This window comes from Nuphar pumila, chromosome 10 (genome assembly GCF_984573655.1).
Source record: "Nuphar pumila chromosome 10, dmNupPumi1.hap1.1, whole genome shotgun sequence".
Classification (NCBI taxonomy): domain Eukaryota; kingdom Viridiplantae; phylum Streptophyta; class Magnoliopsida; order Nymphaeales; family Nymphaeaceae; genus Nuphar; species Nuphar pumila.
In genome coordinates, this window is record NC_143258.1 from 15,220,980 (window position 1) to 15,241,717 (window position 20,738).

The window sequence follows — 20,738 nt, forward strand, 5'->3', positions numbered from 1 at the left end:
ACTGTTGAATGTCCTACGGCTGATAAAGAGCCTGGTAGCCATAAGGGTGTAGGAAGCAGAGTATCATTGAATGCAGTTTTTCTCACTTGGGTGTGTCGTGTGTGTAGGCATACGATAGGGGTTGTCGGATGCCAGAGAATATATATATATATATATATATATATATATATATATATATAATAAAATAAATACAGAATTTCAAAAAAAGGGGATTTTTCCCCTATGCTGTTTAGGTCTTGACAGCATACACAGGCCCACACCGGGCTGGTGCATATGCTGTCAGACCCAGCCGACCTTGTCGGCTGGGCTGGATGTGTTATAAAAAAAATTATATATATATATAATATATATTTAATTTCTGCCTCCCTCCTTCAGTGATATATTGTTTTGTTCGACAGGAGGAGTGTGAGTTTTAATAGATGCACATTTTGATGGAAATGAGCAAAGTTATGAGTATACATGTAAACTGTATAATCATGCTTCTACTAGACTATGGATGTCTCATTTAACATAAGTGTGAAAAATTGCGGGGTTTATTCACGTGCACATACTTGCAGGAGATACGTTTTGATGGATACCCATATGTGATGGAGGTAGTACTCGTAGTGAGAATGTAAAAATGACATGCTTATAATTGGGTTTATGGTTGCATGTTTTTGACACATTGGCCTAGTGTTATAAATAAAACACTACTTTTGCTTTTGTTGTGATGCATGGATGGCCTAATGGGTCATCACGGCCGGTAGAGCCGTGAACTTGGTTGTTTTTCCTATATGTTTAATAGCATCACTCAAACCACACCAGTTGGTAGGGCACACTACTACACTGTTCCCGTTGTCCTCACGGGCTGGAGTCCCGAAAGGGTTCCCGCAAGGGAGGATGCGGGTTTTCACTTTACTTTTGCATATGGGGTTGTAAACTTAAAGAATCGACTTTAATAAAAATATACTGAAACAAGAACAGTGTAATATACATTGTGAGATATCTCATCTGGAGTATGAGAATCTTAGCTATCCGGTCTTGGGGAGACTGTGAGGATATAAAAACTTCGTGTGCGTTGTTGCCCCTGAACCCGATATTGAGGTTCTTCTCCTGGCCACGGTTTTAGGGAGAATCCGCCACTTTACCCGGGAGTGGTGTGTTAGTCACAGCTGTGAGGTTATGGTACCAAGGAAGTGACACTTGTGGGCGTGGGGTGTCCCTTGTGTCCCCGACATTAGATGTGGAGGTCTAATGTTCCGAAGGTGATTCGGTCGAGAGCTAAGTGGGAACCCAGTAATAAAATATAAATCGTGTGCTAAGCTACCCTGGGAACCTAACTTGACCTCAGGGATTTTACCCGTTTGGTGTATCCGCGGGCGATGGAATTAAAAAGAGGAACTTAATATTGTATGCATTTAATAGGGCATGCATATGGAAACATGAACTTAAATAAAAGAAAATAAGGTGTTCATACAGTACACATATATCATGCATAATTTTGCTATGCATTAGATCAGGCATGGTCTATTTCTTTTCCCTGATATATGTTGTTGATGGGTGATGGTTACTCTTTAATGTATGTAGAATACCCTGCTTACTCAAAGTGAATACCTGTTATTGATTAAAGTTTATGCATACTTAAATGATGTTGCATGGATGCTTAAGTTGGATTGAGTAGATGTAATAATTGCTTTTCCTCAAGGAGAATTGCATAAAATTGTACTTGTGTTCTTTATGCTCATTTATTTTCATTAGAGAGATCTGTACGCAGAATCCTTTGGATTTCTGACCCCTCCTTTTTATGGTTTTTCACAGGAGCGGGAACTCATTGAAGCGACTGGTGTCTGGGCAAGTCACGGGTGTTACGCACTTGCTGGATACATCTTAGAGGGACATCATGGCTTTACTTTTGTTTTCCTTTTTGGTTCTATTAATTGATGTTGCACTTTCAGTAATTCATTATGCAAGTGTCTCTAGACATGTTTATCAGTTTTTCAATAAATGAATAATGATTTGATGTTGGTTTGGAAGATAAGTGTAAGCTCTATCGTGGTGTGTGGTTATCCAGCGGTGAGTGGAACTGTAAAGGCCCCAGGTCTCTGGGAATATTTTCAAAAAAAAAAAAAAAATCCGCATTTTCGATTGGATGAGTTGGGGTCGTTACAAAAACGTCCAGGACGCGAGCTAAGAGCAGGAAGAAGTCTTGAAGCCATCTTGTCACCGCGCATCGCCCATGGTGTACCTAAACATCACCTGTACCCATAGAATGAGTTAGTTTTGCGAAAAACTAGTAGGTGCATAAGAGAGACTACAGAAAATTGAATTAAGTACATTTAATTCAGTATGCTAAGTAGTTTAAAGCAGATATGCAGTTAAATAGGTAAGCAGTGCAAACGCGTAAGCAGTGCAAGCGAGTAAGTAGTGCAAGCGAGTAAGTAGTGCAAGTGAGTGAGCGGTGCAAGCTGGTAAGCGGTGCAAAGCAAGTAAGCAGTGCAACTGTCAAAACGTAGCAAGACGATTCATTTGATCGTAAGCAATGAACTACCACGCTACAAGCTTATTCTCGTTCCTAGAACGGGGTCTCTACATTTAATCATTATTAGGACATCGTTTGTCGCTCTCACAATTTGTAACAAACTCTTTGTCCTGAACAACCATTATTTTATTCTCATCTCTCAAGGCCTTACGCGGCCAACTGTCACCGGTTATGACTCACCTAAGGCGTCATACTTTTTCAGAAAAACCCACCCTTCCATAAAAAGTCCAAAACATGATCATGATAAAAAGTCGCTAAAGATTTGATTCTCACATCAGGGTTCAGCATGTAATCATGCTAAAGCAGAAAGCCAAAACTATAGATTCATAAGTGGCTATCCCAAACAATTTCGGAAGATCATCACAGCTCACCATAACTTTTTATGGTAATCAAAATCACAAGATCCACGACAGATCGCTAGGTCCGGGAAATATACGACCTCACAAAGAAAGATACCGCCCTAAATGGTATACCTGGTCTTGGACCATACACTTCCTCACAAGAGTTCACCGTCTTTGCGGCTACCCGTTCGTGGACAGTGTACATCCTTACAGAGAATCTACCAGCCTAGCTTGGTCACCTGGTCTTGGAAATGTATAACCTCACAAGGAATTCTGCCCTAGATGGTATACCTGGTCTTGGACCATACACTTCCTCATAAGAGTTCACCGTCTTTGCGGCTACCCATTCGTGGACAGTGTACATCCTCACAGAGAATCTACCACTCTAGCCGGTTACCTGGTCTTGATCATACATACTCCACAGAGAAACCTTTATGAAGATCGAAGGCAGGGAGGGCTCGAGCTCCTCCCTGCGATAAACAAAGGCAGAGAGTAGGGAGATAGCTAGGAGGGGTGCTCGGCACCACCCTCCTGGTAGACCTAGAGAGAGGCAAGGGGGGTTCGACTCCTATCGAGAAACGAGAGGCAGGGGCCAAGGCCCCTGCAGACCTATGATATGCATGCGATAGGGGGCGTCGCCCCTGCCGACAAAGGACAGGCAGGGCTCCTGCCACTGCCAACCTACCAGAAACGACAGGCAGGGGCTTTAGCCATTGCCGATCTAAAAGTTTCAGGTGACAGGGGCGATGCCCCTGTCGGCCTGCCAAAAGATGACAGGTAGGGGCCACAACCCCTACCGGCCAAAGGCAACAGAGAGATAGTGAGGGGCATGGGCTGAAAACCCCTGCCAATGGATCAATGCCAACCAGTCGGTCACAGGCGACAGGGGGCATCGCCCCTGCCGGCCTGCCGGCTGAAAAGGAGGAGAAGAAAAGGGGGAGAGGAGAGAAAACAAGAGAGGAGTGTACCTGAAAGTTGTCGGTGTCAGCGATGGCGTCGACGGAGGGAACGAAGGCAGTCGACGGCGACAACAGCGGAGGGGGTCCCCGACGAGTAGAGGGATCTTCAACGTTGGGGGCTTCTCTGCGAAACCGAAGAGGCATGAGGGTATGGGGGTCGGGTACGGAGGTGTCGCCGGCGAGAGAGTCGGGGGGAGAAGGGAAGTGAGTGAGTGTCGGGGAGAGAGAACGAGAGAGCAGGAGAGGGGAAGGGGTTTCATATTTGAAACCCCCCCTGTCTCGATGTCTTTAGAAGACTCGAGGGAGGCGGTGAGGCTATGCCTGACCGCCTCACCTTTTGTATCCGGGTCGGGTTCAAATCTGGATCCGACCCGGGTTCAACAATTTTTTTTTGTGGTTTTATATTTAATACCCTTATTCTTTCGACATCATCACCTGTGATTAGTATATCATCAACATAAAGTAATAATATCATAATCTCTGCATCAGATTTTCTAATGAATAATGCAGTATCAGTATAACAGGAAGAAAATCCATTTTCAAACATTACAATGTTAAATCTGTCATACCAGGCTTTGGGATCTTGTTTCAATTCATAGAGAGCTTTCCGAAGGAGAAGAACTTTATCTTTAGGAATTTTCATACCTGGTGGGGCATCCATATACACTTTTTCATTAAGATCACCATTTAGAAAAATATTTTTTACATTTATTTGAAAAATGTTTCATTTTTTAATAGATGCAGTAGTGATAAGACATCTGACTGTAACCATTCGGGCTACGGAAGCAAATGTCTCTTCATAGTCAATGTCATATTCTTGCCCATACCCTTTTGCGACTAAGCGCGCTTTATACCTCTCCAGAGATCCATCGCTCTTAGTCTTAACTTTAAATATCCAACAACAACCGTTAGTTTTCTTTTCAACAGGTAGAGTTTGAAATTCCCATGTCTCAGCTTTTCTAAGAGTTTTGAGTTCATTTTCCATAGCTTCTTGCCATTCTACATATTTTTTGGCTTCGTCGAAGTTTCTAGTTTCAAAATAGGAATGGATGGCACTAAGACAAGCCTTATATTTAGGTGAAAAATAATCAAAAGAGACAAATCAAGATGGAGGTCTCCTATTTCTTTCAGATCGTCTGTGATCATAAGTGGGAATAGACTCACCATACTGCTCAATAGCACTTCTAAAAGTATCTCGATTTCTACGAGAGTAGGTTATTGGGTCATTTGAGGTTCTATTTCCTTAAACATTGGGTGAGTTAAATTCATTAATATCTATATCATTATCACTATTATGGTTTGATGATATTTCGTCATCACTAGACAAATCATCATTACTAGACAATAGGTCAAATAAGAAAGAATAGTCCACATTTTCATGGTGAGAAGTATTTCTTTCAAAGCCATTTTCATTTTCCAAAAGCGACACATTTCTTGAAACATATAATTTATCGTTACTAGAATCGTAACATTGAAACCCTTTTTGAGTCTTCAAATATCCAAGAAAAACACAAGGAATAGCTTTAAGAGAAAGTTTATCATTCTTATCTGTAAGAACAAAACACTTACAACCAAAGACTCTTAATCTGCTATAATCAGGCTCCCTTTTATATAACACTTTAAAAGGGGAGATTTTACCCAAGTTCCTAGATGGTACACGATTGATAAGGTAAACAGAAGCAAGGGCTGCCTCGACCCAAAAGTTTTTTGGAATATTTTGAGATATGAGAAGAGTTTGGGTGGTTTCAATGATATGCCTATGTTTTCTTTCGGCCAATCCATTTTGTTGAGGAGTTTTAGGACATGACCTTTGATGAACAATACCATTATCTTCAAGATACATCTTGAATTCGTTGGCGAGATATTCTCCTCCGGAGTCACTTCTAAATATCTTTAGGTTACAATTAAATTGATTCTTAACCATCACATGAAACGATTTAAAACACGAAAAAACTTCATGCTTATGTCTAAGAAAATATATCCAAGAGTACCTAGAAAAATCATCTACAAAAATTACATAATAGGAGAACCCTTTTTTTGAAACAATCGGTGTCGGTCCCCAAACATCTGAATGAACAATTTTGAAAGGTTTAGAAGTAAACATGGATCTTTGTTCAAAAGGCATACTTCTCATTTTTTCAAGAATACAATCATTACAGGAGAATGCATTTTTACAAAGATTTTTAGCAAAATGCAAATAAGATAACTTGGTGATGTTGGGATGACCAAGTCTTTTGTGCCAAACATTTATATCCTTATGTCGGGCAACATTACAAAAAGAATTTTTAGGAACTTGAAGAGAATCCATATAATATAAGTCTCCCTTTCTAGAGCCTTTCCCAATCAATTTCCCGGACTGACGATTCTGTATTAAACATTTATCAGAAGAAAATTTAATATCACATCCATGGTCTGAGAGTTGAGAAACGGAGAGAAGGTTCAAGTTTAATTTTGGTATAAATCTAATTTTGGGAATGAAAAATTCTTGAGTTTCAAAATTACGAATACCTTTTATTTTGAGAGAAGTTTCATCCGCGGTAGAAACAAAAGATGGAGAAATATTTTTCGAATAATCGGAAAGAGAATACATGTTTGGGGACATATGAAAAGACACACCCGAATCCAAAAACCAAGAAATTTTACCTGGAGGGGAGAAGGTAGACACGGCGGCTTCGGAGGTGGCTCTCTTGAGGAGAGGTTGGAGAGCTTCCACTATTTGGTTTAGTGAAAGAGATTCACTTGAAGGCGTCTCCTCCTTTTGTGGTTGAGCAGTGATAGCCATGGCTAGTAATTTCTTTCATTTGGGACATATGGGTTTGATATGCCCCGGTTCTTTACAAAAATGGCAAACAATCTTGCTATAATCCTTCCTTCCTCCTTGTCCACTATTTCCTCCTTAATTTTAAGTTTTAAAGTGAGGAGGAAGATAGGTTCATACATTATTTTCGGGCCTAGATACTGTATTGACTCCATCATTGTCTTGGGAGTTGGAGGGAACCACAAGCACATTTGACCCTTGCTTATACACATACGGGTTTCTTCACCACTTAATTTGGTGAGAACATCCTCAAGAGAATGAGTAAAAGATGACAAAAGAGAAGACCTTATTTGCTCGAATTCGGGTTTTAGCCCATTCAAAAAATTGAAGAATCGATCTTCTTATAGTTGTTTGTGACGAAGTTCAATCGCCTCTCCACTCCATTTTGGTTTGAGCATAGCAAGCTCATCCCAAATGGAAGAAAGATTGGCAAAATATTCCTTAATGGTCATGTCACCTTGACAAAGAGTAAGAGCCTTCTTTTGAAGGTAGTATTTATGGGATAAATCCCTTGACGTATACATTTTCTCAAGATAATGCCAAGCTTCTGAAGCTTTCTTAAATTTAATAATGTTGGCATTAATCTTAGTTTCAACTGATGAAAAAATCCAAGAAAGAATCTTGAAATTCTTCATTTTTCATTCATCGTGTTTCTTAGAATAAACCTCAAGGGCTTTGGTTCTTTCGTCCTCCTCACGGATCTTGATTTCACCTTCGTTTATCATGGTGATTTTTTGTTCCGGTTTCGGGATTGTGTCTTGCACATCACCCCAAAGACCTTTCCCTTTAATACGAGCCTCCATGTTCTCGGCCCAAACGTGATAGTTGGAGTCATTTAGTTTAAAACTGAGAGCGAAATGAGACTCTTTTTCACCCATTAGAGAGGAAAGATGTAAGAAAAAATATGTACCACAATAAGATTTTTGAGTCTTACTTGTCACAAAGCCCTTCTAAAATATTGAAGGAAGAGAATCCACCACTTCAATCTTCAAAAATTCAAAGGCACGCTTTTTGAGGCACCAATAAAGCGAAGAATCACACGATCTTCTGTCTTCAACCTGGCTTTGATACCATGTAAAAATGTTTACAAAGAGACAATACGCATACAAGCACAAATACTTTGAAGAAGATGTGCACAAAGGCACTCACACAACACTTGAACAAATACGCACAAAGGCGTAAAAAAAAGCAAACATGCACAAAGGCATGTATCTATTGAAAGAGGGCAATGCTTGAGACTCTCAAGCTTAACAATACAATGGGGAAACACCCCTATTTATACAAGTGCTAAAGGAACCACCTTGGGGCTCCCAAAGGAGTCGTTGGAAGCCCCCAACGGTCACAAATGTGACCGTCACCTTGGGGCTCCCAAAAGAGTCGTTGGGGGGGCCCAACGACTCTATTGGGAGGCCCCAACGACTCTATTGGGAGGCCCCCAAGGTGATGACAAAGACATTAAAAAAAGAATAGAAAAGAAAGGAAAAAAATAAAGAATGAAAATACAAACATATTCCAAGTGGAATATGCATAAAACTAGAAATTACAGAAATACCCTTTTCGGGTATTATGATTAAAGTATATATATATATATATATAGAGAGAGAGAGAGAGAGAGACGTATTCATACATATATAATATATGTATCTCTCTCTCTCTCTCTCTATATATATATATATATACAATGGGATCTTTGGGTTTACATTTTAACAAAATCAACTCTCCAAAATCTTTGTAAATTTTCGAGGCTCCAAATATCATTTTTTCATCGAAAACACACGATCCAAGTGTGGATTCCTCATAAATTGACCATGCCCAACACATTTATGGGGTCAAAACTGCAAACAAAACACTAAAAGAGCAAAAAAACCCATTTAGCACGTTTCATTTAGCACGTACCCATTACTATATATATATATATATTGTTTGCTACCTTCGTGGGTAAGGAACCCCTAGTGGAAAATGTAACATTTTTTTTTCTGTTTTTTTGCATCTGATCCTATGTCACACGGACACTCCACTTTGCCCTCTATACCCGTGTCAACACACATGTCCCCGTGTCGACATGCATCGACACCTAGACACACCATTTTACCCTCCGTACATACAAGTTTGTATTCAATTTTTAATTTATAATTATATTTTCAATATATAATACATATTTTAGATATAGCATATATATTTAGACTATGTCACAGGGATTCGGCTAGCAGGGTGCCACCCGACCCTGGATGCGTTGACCGTACCCAGGGTCATTTCGGTCCATTTTTTGGATTTTTTTTTTTTAAATTCTCTATGAAATGGGCTGCGGTATTTAAAAAGAAATCTTGGGGGGGGGGGGAACCCCGGACCCCCTTCTATATATATATATATATATATTTATTTATTTATTTATTTTTTTTACATTTTTGCCCCTGCCGCACCCCCACACCCAAGGTTTTTGAAAGTGTCGCACCCGCACCTGCACCCGCACCCGCACCCATGTGACATAGTATTTAGATTATATTCAGTTTATTTTTAATTTATTTTGTATTTATGTGATATTTAATATATACAGCCATGTCCCTGTACCTACATTTTTTGGAATTACTGTGTTGTGACATAGTTCACATGTGATCTACATGTTAAGTTTAGTAGAAACTGACCCTTGGATTATTTTTTCTGATGTGTATGTCAGATTTTATGAGGATTGAAAAATCAATGGCCTTAAGTTTAGTAGAAACTGACCTTTGGATCATTTTTTCTTATGTATATGTCAGATTTTAAGAGGATATAAAAATCAATGGCCTATGATGCACCAAATTTTTAAGCCTCAAATAAACATATATTTACGTCAAACGATTATGATCATCGATTCCTACTATTTTGACCATACTGAACACATCAATGGCTCAGATTTGCTTAAAATGACCTCTCCCTTTGAGTTCTTACTACCACATGGGTAGCAAATGCTAGGATTGTGCTGCCCTTTTTTTGTTAGGTCAAGACCTTTCAAAAATTATAGTTTTAGGTGTTTTATGATAGATCTGAAACATTAAATGTGTTTATAATTGCTTATTAATTAAGAAACAAGCTTTGTTTTAAATTGATTTGATGTAAAAATGTGAATATTTTATAATCAAATTTTAGTACAATATCAACTATTGATTTTTTTACCTCTTTAAAGTACACATCTTAACATAAAGATGCTTAAGCTAAAACATGTTTTCTATTGAATAAACAATGCTAAACATATCTAACGGTTCAGATCTAGCATAAACTACTTAAAACAATAATTTTTGGAGGGTCCTAATGTGACCTAGCTAATCGACTATGCCAAACACATCTGCAGGTTCAGATTTGTGAAATACCCAAAAACACCTTGCTCATGGTAAGCTGTGTAATGAAGTATGCGGAAGAATTCAAGAATGTCAATGCAATCACTATGTCCAACACTGGACAAAAGAAACAAGCATAAGAGAGGAAATCCACTAAGGGATATACGAAAGGCCTTACAAGTTACAACAAGGTTACACACATAAAATAACTACCCCTTTTATTGGAGAGGAGCTCTCTAAAAGAAATACAAAGATACAAGGGGGTTCCCCCTATTTATAAGCAAAGGGAGACTAAAGGGGGCTCCCAATAGAGTCGTTGGGGGGCCCCAACGACTCCATTGTGGGGCCCCTTTAGTATCTCAAATAAAGATTCTAAAAAACAAAAAAGAAAAATAAAAAACAGAAAAATAAAAAGAAATAAAACAAGTACTCCTATCAGGTACTTGTGAAAAGACCATAATACCCCTATCGGGTATTATGGTGAATATATATAGATGTATTATTACATATATATATATATATATTATTACATATGTTTTAACAACCTCCCTTAAACTTTACGGGGGATGACCGAAAGTTTGCCAAGAAGAAACAAAAAGCGAGCAGGAAGTGCTTTGGTAAAGAAATCTGCAAGCTGATATTCTGAGGTGATGTATGGCAGTGTAACTGTCCCACGAAGATATTCATCACGAACATAGTGACAGTCCATTTCAATATGTTTAGTCCTCTCATGAAAGGTGTGGTTGCTGGTAATATAGATCGCACTTTTGTTGTCGCAACAAAGCTTCCAAGCACCGGTAATGTCGACTCCCATATCTTGAAGAAGACTTCGAAGCCACAAAGTTACATTGTAGTAGTTGCCATGGCCCTGTACTCAGCTTCAATTGAAGACAATGAGGCTTTCTGCTGCTTCTTGCATCTCCAAGCAGTTAGTGAATCTCCTAAAAAGACACAAAATCTAATAGTTGAGACTCGATCATTTGGGTTTCCTCCCCAGTCAGCATCAGTATAAGCAAGTAAATTTAAGGAAGAGAGTGAGGATAGGAATAGCCCTTTAGTTAAAGTATTTTTTATGTAGCGAATGATCCGAAGCACAACACTCATATGCACAGTTGTAGGGGCATGCTGAAATTGGCTTACAGAGTGCACAACATGAGTGATATCAGGCCTGGTGATAGTCAGATAGGTGAGGGAGCCAATGAGTTGCCTGTAGGGCGTAGGATCATGCAGCAGAACTCCATCCTCCAGTCGTAGTTTAGCATTAATAACCTTGAGAGTCTCCACCTTTTTGTTATCTGAAATCCCAGATTTGGAACATATGTCTGCAACAAGCTTCCTGTGACAAAATATACCCTCGAGGAGAGTACGCTACTTCTATACCAAGAAAATACCTGAGAAAACCCAAATTAGACATATCAAAATTATGTTTTAACATATTTTTAACATTAAGAATACCACTTTCATCATTGTCAGTGATGATCATATTCATCAACATAAAGCAGAAGAATGATAATACTACTACCTGCACGTTTAACAAAAAGAGCAGTGTCAGTATAACATGAACGAAATTTCAATTGTAACATGATAGCACTAAATCTATCATACCAAGCCTTAGGGTCTTGTTTAAGGCCATATAAAGCTTTTAATAATCAAAGAGTTTGACCTTGGTTAACACTAATTCCCGACGGAGGGTCCATATATACTTCTTCATTCAATTGACTATTAAGAAAGGCATTTTTAACATCTAATTGAAATATAGGTCATTTCTTAGATGATGCTACAACAATTAGAGTTCTAACACTTGTCATGCGAGCCACGGGGGCAAAAGTCTCTTCATAATCAATACCATATTCTTGTGAGTATCCCTTAGCAACTAATCTAGCTTTATATCGTTCTAGGGAACCATCACTTTTTGTTTTGACTTTGTAAACCCACCGACATCCTATAGCTTTTTTATTTGGAGGAAGTTGAACTATTTCCCAAGTTTTAGCCTTATTTAAAGCATCTAGTTCAACTTTCATTGCGTCAACCCAATCAGGAATATTTTTTGCTTGATTATAATGGGAAGGTTCATAGTAAGAATGCAAGGCTATTAGACAAGCTCTATAGTTAGGTGAGAGAGTTTCATAAGAGACAAACCTATTAGGTGGAATTGATTCTCTAGAAGATCGCCTAATGGAGGTTTCTTCTAGGGGTTTATTAAGCCGCAAGAATTTTTCTAAAGCACTAATAGGTTGTGCTTGCTCACGCCGAGTGTATACTTGGAGATTGTCACCATTAGTTGGTGATACCTCAATATCATGAGAATCATTATTATGAGTATTTTCTAAAAATTCTGGATGACTTAAAGAGTCTTCATTTGAATCTTCTAAAAGATCATTGATAAACATATAATCAAATTCATTTGGTTTTTCCAATATTTCAAAACCATTTTCATCTTCTAAAAAAGTCACATCTTTGGAAACAAATAACTTATTGTTTTTATAGTCAAAGCATCTATAGCCCTTTTGATTTTCACCATATCCTAAAAATACACATTCAATTGCTTTTGGTGACAATTTATCTCTTTTATACAAAAGAACAAAGCATTTACACCCAAAAATACGAAGACAATTGTAATCATCTGTTATATTAAAAAGCTTTTCATAAGGAGAGATATTGTTCAATTTTGAAGATGGCATTCTATTGATTAAATAGGTGGAGGTTAACACGGCTTCGACTCAGAAATTTTTAGGAATATTTTTAGAAATGAGTAATGATCTAGTGGTTTCTAAAATATGTCTGTTTTATTTCCGCTAGACCGTTTTGTTGAGGAGTTCTTGGGCATGATTTTTTATGACAAATGCCATGTTTTAAATATGATTGAAACTCATTTGATAAGTATTCTCCACCCGAATCGGATCTAAAAATGGATATGCAGCTTTAAAATTGATTTTGAACTTTTGCATAAAATTCTTTGAAAAAGTTAAAAACTTTCGATTTAAGGTTAAGAAAATAGATCCATACATATCTAGTATAATCATCAATAAAGGTAATATAATATGAATAACCACCTTTAGATAAAACCGGAGATGGTCCCCATACATCAGAATGCACCAATTCAAAAGGTCTTGTTGACACAAAGGTTCTTATAGGAAAAGGAATAGACTTCATTTTTCCAAAAATGCAATCTTTGCAATTGATATCTTTTTCTTTACAAAACTTGTTTCCAAAAGGAAAAAGATACATTTTAGAGTAACTTGGATGTCCAAGCCTTTTATGCCAAGTTTCAATATTTTTATCTTGGACATAAGTACAAAAAGATGTATTAGGAAGCGTTAAGTGATCCATAAAATAAAGATCTCCCTTCCTATGGCCTTGCCCAATCTGCTTCCCGGACCAGAGATCCTGCACAAAGCACCCTTAAGATGAGAAAGATATTTCACATCCATGGTCGACGATTTGGGAAACAGAAAAAAGGTTAAGATTTAGTTTAGGAACTATTCTTACTTTTGGAACAAGAAAATTTTGAATATTTTTAGAATCAAGAGTTCCAATACCATTTATTTTGAGAAAAGTTTCATCGGCCGTAGAGACACAAGATATTTTTGAATTGGTGCTCATGTTGGTTAATGCATTTTCATGAGGAGTCATGTGAAAAGAGGCTCTGGAGTCTAAGATCCAAGAGTACGTACCTGGAGGTGATGATGAGGCAATGGCGGCATTGGAGGTGGAAGAAGTGGCCTCTTTAGAATTTGTTGGAGAGTCATGGAAATTTGACCAAGAGTATCCTTGAGATCCCCGTTTTTGCCTTCATCTTCTTTGGTGGAGGATTCCTCAACGGAAGCCACCTTTTGCTTGAATGTCCCATTTAGCTTTGGGCAAACGGGTTTAATATGTCTCGGGCTCATAACAATGATGACATATAATCATTTTTCTTCCACCACCCCCTTGCTTACCAAAATGAGGTGGCTTGTATGTTTTAACATGATTGTCGGGTTTAGATACGGCAAGAACTTCATCTATGCTTTTACTCATGCTATGCCTAGTCTCTTCTTGAGTGATTTCAGCAATAGCCTCCTCTAAAGGAGGAAACGTAGATCTACAGAGGAGTGAGGATCTAACTTGTTTAAATTCGGGACGAAGCCCAAATAAAAATTGAAACAATCTATCTTGTTCCATTTGCTTTTGTCTTAGTTCCACGTCCTCCGTAGCCACCCATTTAGGCTCTAAAAGAGCCAATTCATCTCACAAAGGATTTAGAGCACTATAGTAATCTTGTATGCTCATGTCGCCTTGTTTTGTGGTTCTCACTTTTTCTTGCAAAAAGTAAGCTCTTGCAAGTATACATACCCTTCATAAAAAACCAAGCTTCATTTGCCCGACGGAATTTTGCAATATTTGCACATACCTTAAGTTCAACGTTATTCATAAACCATGCTAGGATTTTTGCATGGTTGCTCTCCCAATCTTCCATTTGGTGATGATAATCTTCAATGACCTTGAGACGAGCATCACTTTCAAGCACTTTCTCTTGATCTTCTTTCATCTTTGTGAGCTTAAGTTGGGGTTCTAGAACGGTTTCCATTACATAACCCCAAAGCTTCTTGCCTTTGAGATTATTCTCCATTGCGGATGCCCACATCATGTAATTTTTTCCATTAAACTTGAATGATAGGTCGATCTTGACTTCCATTGCTACAAAATGAATATGTGAAATAGAAAGGAAGTAGAGACAAGATTTCTCCTATGGCTCTGATACCATGTAATGAAGTATGCGGAAGAATTCAAGAATGCCAATGCATTCACTATGTCCAACACCGGACAAAAGAAACAAGCATAAGAGAGGAAATCCACTAAGGGATATACGAAAGGCCTTACAACAAGGCTACACATAAAATAAATACCCCTTTTATTGGAGAGGAGCTCTCTAAAAGCAATACAAAGATACAAGGGGGTTCCCCCTATTTATAAGCAAAGGGAGAATAAAGGGGGCTCCCAATAGAGTTGTTGGGAGCCCCTCAACGGTCACAATTGTGACCATTGGGGGGCTCCAACGACTCCATTGTGGGGCCCCTTTAGTATCTCAAATAAAGATTTAAAAAACAAAAAACAAAAATAAAAAACAGAAAAATAAAAAGAAATAAAACAAGTACCCCTATCGGGTACTTGTGAAAAGACCATAATACCCCTATCGGGTATTATGGTGAATATATATATATATATATATATATAAAGTACCATGTTATTTTAGTGGAAAGTCCATGAAATTTTTTTGGTTAATCAGGTCTTGTAGATGTACCTGTCATAGTTCATTTACTAGGAGAGCTGCTACTGTTGACAGTTTTTCAAATATAAAAGATGACTTTTAAGTAAAATTTTGGTGTAACATTGTTTCTGGTTTTTATGACTGTTAAGATGCCCAGCTAAACATAATCATGTTTGTAGGGTTAGATATTTGATGTGTTGTAAGCAAATTGCTGAGATTAACTAGATACTGCTATTGGCAGTACCAAATATCCCTTCATGTGCATGTGTGCGCATGCGCATTTGTATGCATATATGCGTTTTTTGACGATGATCATTGGCTTTAAAGTGCCTACCTCAATACTGCCGCAGGTATGTTATGAATATGTTTCTGAACAAGGGACGGAGCTCTATGAGTTGGTAAGGCCTCTCTTTAGTCTCATGTAAAGAAACTTAATTAATGTCTCACTATGTTATCCCCATGTGGTCATCTTTTTCATCATTGTGCAGGTTGCTCATCTGCCAGATAAAGCGAATAACTATTTGACACCAGCCCTTTCGGTTCTAGAGAAGAACACGTGACCACGACAAGGTTTCTCTTCTGCTTTCCTGTTCATTCTTGTCATGGTACGAGTGTCGCTTGTTAAATTCTTGCACAAGTAATTCTTTTATGTCCACCTTGTAAATCTTCCCAAGCATGTTCATACTTGACCAGCACAAATGTACATAAAGTCGTGTGATGGTGCTGTCTGACATAGTTAAATTTTATGCCAAATGAGATCTTGATGCATTGCCTTCAGGCTGAAGAAATGAATAAATATCCACGTCAAATAATCAAGTTTCGTCGTAATTTACATGGTGCCTGACGTATGGTAAATTTGTGATTATTTGCCTCTGTTTCCAGGTCATAAATCTTCTTTTTTGAATTAATTCCATGTATTGAAGGCCTAGATTTTGGAGAAGGAAATGACAAGAATGTTCCTCATATGGTTGGGTATCAGAAATGATCAATGGCACTGCATGCTTTAGGTCCTCCATGTAAGTCAATACCGGTGTTTTCAAAAGTTAGTGATGATCTTGCTTTGATTTTGAGAGATGCACACGGCCGTGCACTAGGGGTGTCAAAGCGCCTGGTTTACCCTGACTCAACCAGAACCAAACCCTATAGGGTCAGGGTATGGTGATAAATAAGAAGACCCAATTAAGACCCGGGTCTGGAGCCGAAGGTCTGATTAATACCAAATAGTTTGTGAAATTTTATACCCGAGTTCCGATTAAGATCAACTTTTTAATGTAAAAATGATAAAAAATATGGTTTTACCAGGTATGGTCTGGGTTTGGTTTATGTAGTTCTTATTAGGCCTGGGTTTGGTTTTTCTTATAGTGGACCTGATTAGACCAGGGTGTGGACCCAATATCATACCCAAAAATCTGGTCCAAGTCTGGAGCCGCCTCGGTGCGAACCAAACTCGACCCTTTGACACCCCTAGCAGTGTGCAATAAAAGTTATACATATAGCTGGAAATGCAGGTATAGTGCGATTGATGACTCGTGACACCACCACCTTATAACTTTACATGAACTGTTGATTTGCCTTTCTCTAAAAGAAATGAACTCTAATGAACACATAAATTAGGAATCAAATGAAAAACATGGCCAATTTAGAGAAGATGGTGGTCACATTGATTCCCGGCCAAGAAAGTAGTTGAATGCAAGAGACCATGCGGAGACTTCCAACTCAAGTGGGGCTTCTCTCGAAGAAGCCTAAGATGGAGTTTCCTAAGTTCAAAGAAGTGGGTCCAAACAATTGGATCATAAGCTAAACATTACTTTAAGTTGACCCAAACCAAAGAACACGAAAGGGTGAATTGGTCACTCTCCATTTCGAGAAAGATGCTATTATATGGTACCAATGGTATGAGAGTTATTTTGGTACCCCTTATTGGGAGACACTATCCATAGCAGTTCAAAAGAACTTTGGAACCTCATTATTTGAGAATCACAATGTAAATTTGTCAAGAATCAAGCAGACCAGAAGTGTACAATAGTATCAAGCAGAGTTTGAGTTTGAGTTTGAGTACCATAACAAACTAGTGAGGGGTTGGAACCAAGATTCACTCATTCGAACCTTCATTGATGGGCTCAAAAAAGGGATTGTGATAGAGGCATATGTAGCTAGACCCATAAGTTCGATTCAATGCTATAAATTAGCAAGGCTAATAAGAAAGAAGCAATTGCACCTAAGTACCAAGTGGAACCGACCAACTTGCTCAAGTCTAAACCAAAGTTCACTTTTGGGGGCAAGGGTCATTCAAATGACAGCCTACAAATTCCTTTTAAGTGTAATGGGTCAAAAGGTTTTAACTAAAAAATACAAGTAAATATTTTTTTAATATGTAGTAATGTAACAGTTTCACCAATGAACACATTTCAACCATATCAAGCACTAGATGACCCGCCTCAGTGCAAGTGCGGGCATGTCTTAACCTCCTAGCACTAGATCCAATACAGAACCATCATTAACAAATTGATTAAATATATTACATAAAAAAACCATTAATTTAAATTATTCATCATTGGTATTGCCTTAACCGAATTAAGCTCGAAAGAGTCAACCTACGCATGCACTGGCGTTTAATAGCTCCTTAGAACAAAATTCAAGAAAAAAACATCCAAATGACAAAAACCCATTTTTTTTTTACTTGTGTTGAAAAACACAATGAAAAATATTAATTTGAAATCAATCAAACATTCAGGATTTTTGGTTAAACCTCTCAGATGCATTACATTCTAAAGCACACACATTTGATCATTTATAAAAGAAATTAATTAAAATATTAAACAGTCTATCTAATTATCAAACTATTCATACATCTGTCTAAATGTTAACAACTAAAATAATCAAATAATATTTAATTAAAGTTTAACAGATAGCCTCCACGATATCAAAATTATCGGTCTCACACAACACCCCAACAACAAACTGCATCTTCTCCATCAGATCACATGTTACCTAAAAAATATTTTATTTTGAAAATAAAACTTTGAAGAATCTTAGTAAGATTCACACAGTTAATATAAATATGCAATACACTGAGCTTGCATAACATGTATTATTCATATTATATCAAATTCAACATAAACTATGCAACTGAAACACTAAACAGTAAAGTTCAAGAATTCATATGTCAAGGATATTCACAATTATAATCACATTTCAAGTATAAATAACAATAGATTTCAAATTCAAGACATTTAAGCACATGCATGCATTCATATAATCATATAAACAAATATAAAAATGCAAAAAAGTAAAGTGAGCAGTTATTTTAAATTTTCACTTGATTACCAAAAAGTGTATCAGGTATGCGTACGCCCTCTATGAAATATACTAGACTACTCGGGTGTTTATTATGCTATGTATTTTAATTTTCTGAGTAGCTAACTGAGTCGTTCTCTAGAAGCGGCGTTACGCCAAAAGACACTATGTAGGGTATGACTTCCTGCCATATCATATCGATCACTCACTTCTACAGAAAACCCACGAACATGCCGACTTAAGATAAAATTTTGTAGTCTTGGCCCCCTAAATTCTCTGGACCGAGGGCCATCGAGGCATTGCTCCTCAAAGCATAAAAAGAAAGGCCCAGAGAGTTTCATATTGTCTACCTTCTCTAAGGTAGACCAATGGCCATTTTAGTTAAGTACACCTTGAAAAAGGCATACCCGAAATCCTGCTCAGGGATATCTTATTAATTAGGCCATGGGTAAATGCAACTACCTTTTAGGTTAGTGCATTGTCATCATATGGTTCCCATTCTGGAATCTTAATTCAACATTTTATTGAGCACCCATATGTTCATACAACCTTGTAGGATTTCTATCACCCTGCATGCATCTCACGAATACTACATCGCATACAACAACATGCATTCTTAAAACAGATTAATCATATAAACATGTTATTTAACAATTATTTATGCAGTATCACATAATTTCAATGAATAAAAATCATCATGCCTAATCATCACAAATATATATCATTCTATGAATCATAGTTTAAATCACTTTTAAGTTGTTTAGGTCTCGTGGCTAGAGTAGCCCCAAACCGCTACAACTGAAACATGCTATAATGCCCCCAAAATTTTAACCTTAATTATTTTTCAAATATTGAAATTTTGAGTCCATTTTTTTTATAAGTATAAGTAGATCAGATATTATAATGTGAAACCGATTTTAAAAAATGATTAAGACTTTCGGCGGGATCCCACTAAAGATAACAATCAAATCAAAATGTGCATGATATAAACATTTTAAACCACGTACAATATAAGACTAAAATATGAAGAGATTTAATTCTATTTTAAATCAGAGTATAAAAACGGTAGTGCAGTCTCTATATGATAAAATATATTAAAATAAAAAGATCATGTCTACCAAGATCGTAAGGTAAGAGTGGACCCTTGAGAATGCAGCTCGAACAATCATTCACTTTAGCTACTAATCATACTTTACTTGCATTACCTATCCCTCATAAAATGGGGTCAGACTCGCTAAAGTCTGATAGGACAATCCAAACTTAAACTTGAAGAAAACATATCAAGCATTCAAAGATAAAGATATGATGTATTATTCATCAATCATCAAGTGATAGACAAAAGAACAATGTCCCATGAGTCTTCCATTCAAGCATTCAAACATACATCATTTAAGAGTATTTCATCACTTAATATTTCATTCAACCTTAACTCATATCATAAAGCATAATTCATATGCGTTTAAGACATACAAGTCATCATATATATATATATATATATATATATATATATATATATATATATATATACACACACACACACACACACATCTAAGACATTTAGATCATTGCATCATTTTCATATGCATTCGTAATTCTTATAAATAATAGGTCAAATCATGTTTGGCCATTCTAGCATGAAACACACGCACATACTTTCTAAGTAAATCAGTTAGATATTCATGATACACATAAATCATGATACATATGTGTGATATATTCACTCAGACAATCATAATGCAATTATTTTGCAATGAAACTATGTATGCGTGATATGTTATTCACCTAATAAGTCAAAACTAGTCATTTGTAGGCGTGATGTGTCATTCACCTATACGTTAACATAAGCATCACAATCATAATTTCATATCAAGATCTAAAATCAATAAATGTTCGATTCTCATATTTAAGTTCAGTATATAATTATGTTACAACCGAAAAGCCAAATCTATAGACTCATAACTGGCGATCTCAACTAACTCGTGAGATCATCATAATTCATTATAACATTTCATTTAATTATAACAAAAATTTACAAGATCTTCACGACAGATCACCTGGTTTGAAAAATATACAACCTCACAAGGAGTTACTGCCCTAGACAGATGAACTGCCTGGTCTTGGACAATGCACTTCCTCACATGGATATACCGTCTTCCCGAGCTACCTACTCTTGGACTGCATACTTCCTTACATAGACTTACTGCTCTAGTTGGATTACCTGATCTGGTCGTGCAAACCCTCAC

General features: G+C 37.3%; 1 protein-coding gene across 5 annotated transcripts in view; it reads left to right on the forward strand.

Moving 5' to 3' along the window:
* LOC149823502 (protein HIGH CHLOROPHYLL FLUORESCENCE PHENOTYPE 173, chloroplastic-like) overlaps positions 1–16,023 on the forward strand; it is a 132,498-nt gene extending 116,475 nt beyond the window's left edge. For 4 of the 5 annotated variants that reach the window (XM_090018882.1, XM_090018884.1, XM_090018885.1 and 1 more), the window contains 2 exons: positions 15,549–15,596; positions 15,687–16,023. In XM_090018882.1, the coding sequence (XP_089875008.1) occupies positions 15,549–15,596; positions 15,687–15,758 (120 nt within the window). In that variant the 3' untranslated portion in view covers positions 15,759–16,023. Of the gene's footprint in view, positions 1–15,439; positions 15,597–15,686 lie in introns of those variants that run through there. The other variant, XM_090018883.1, reaches the window with a different exon arrangement.
* The last annotated feature ends 4,715 nt before the right edge of the window (positions 16,024–20,738 follow it).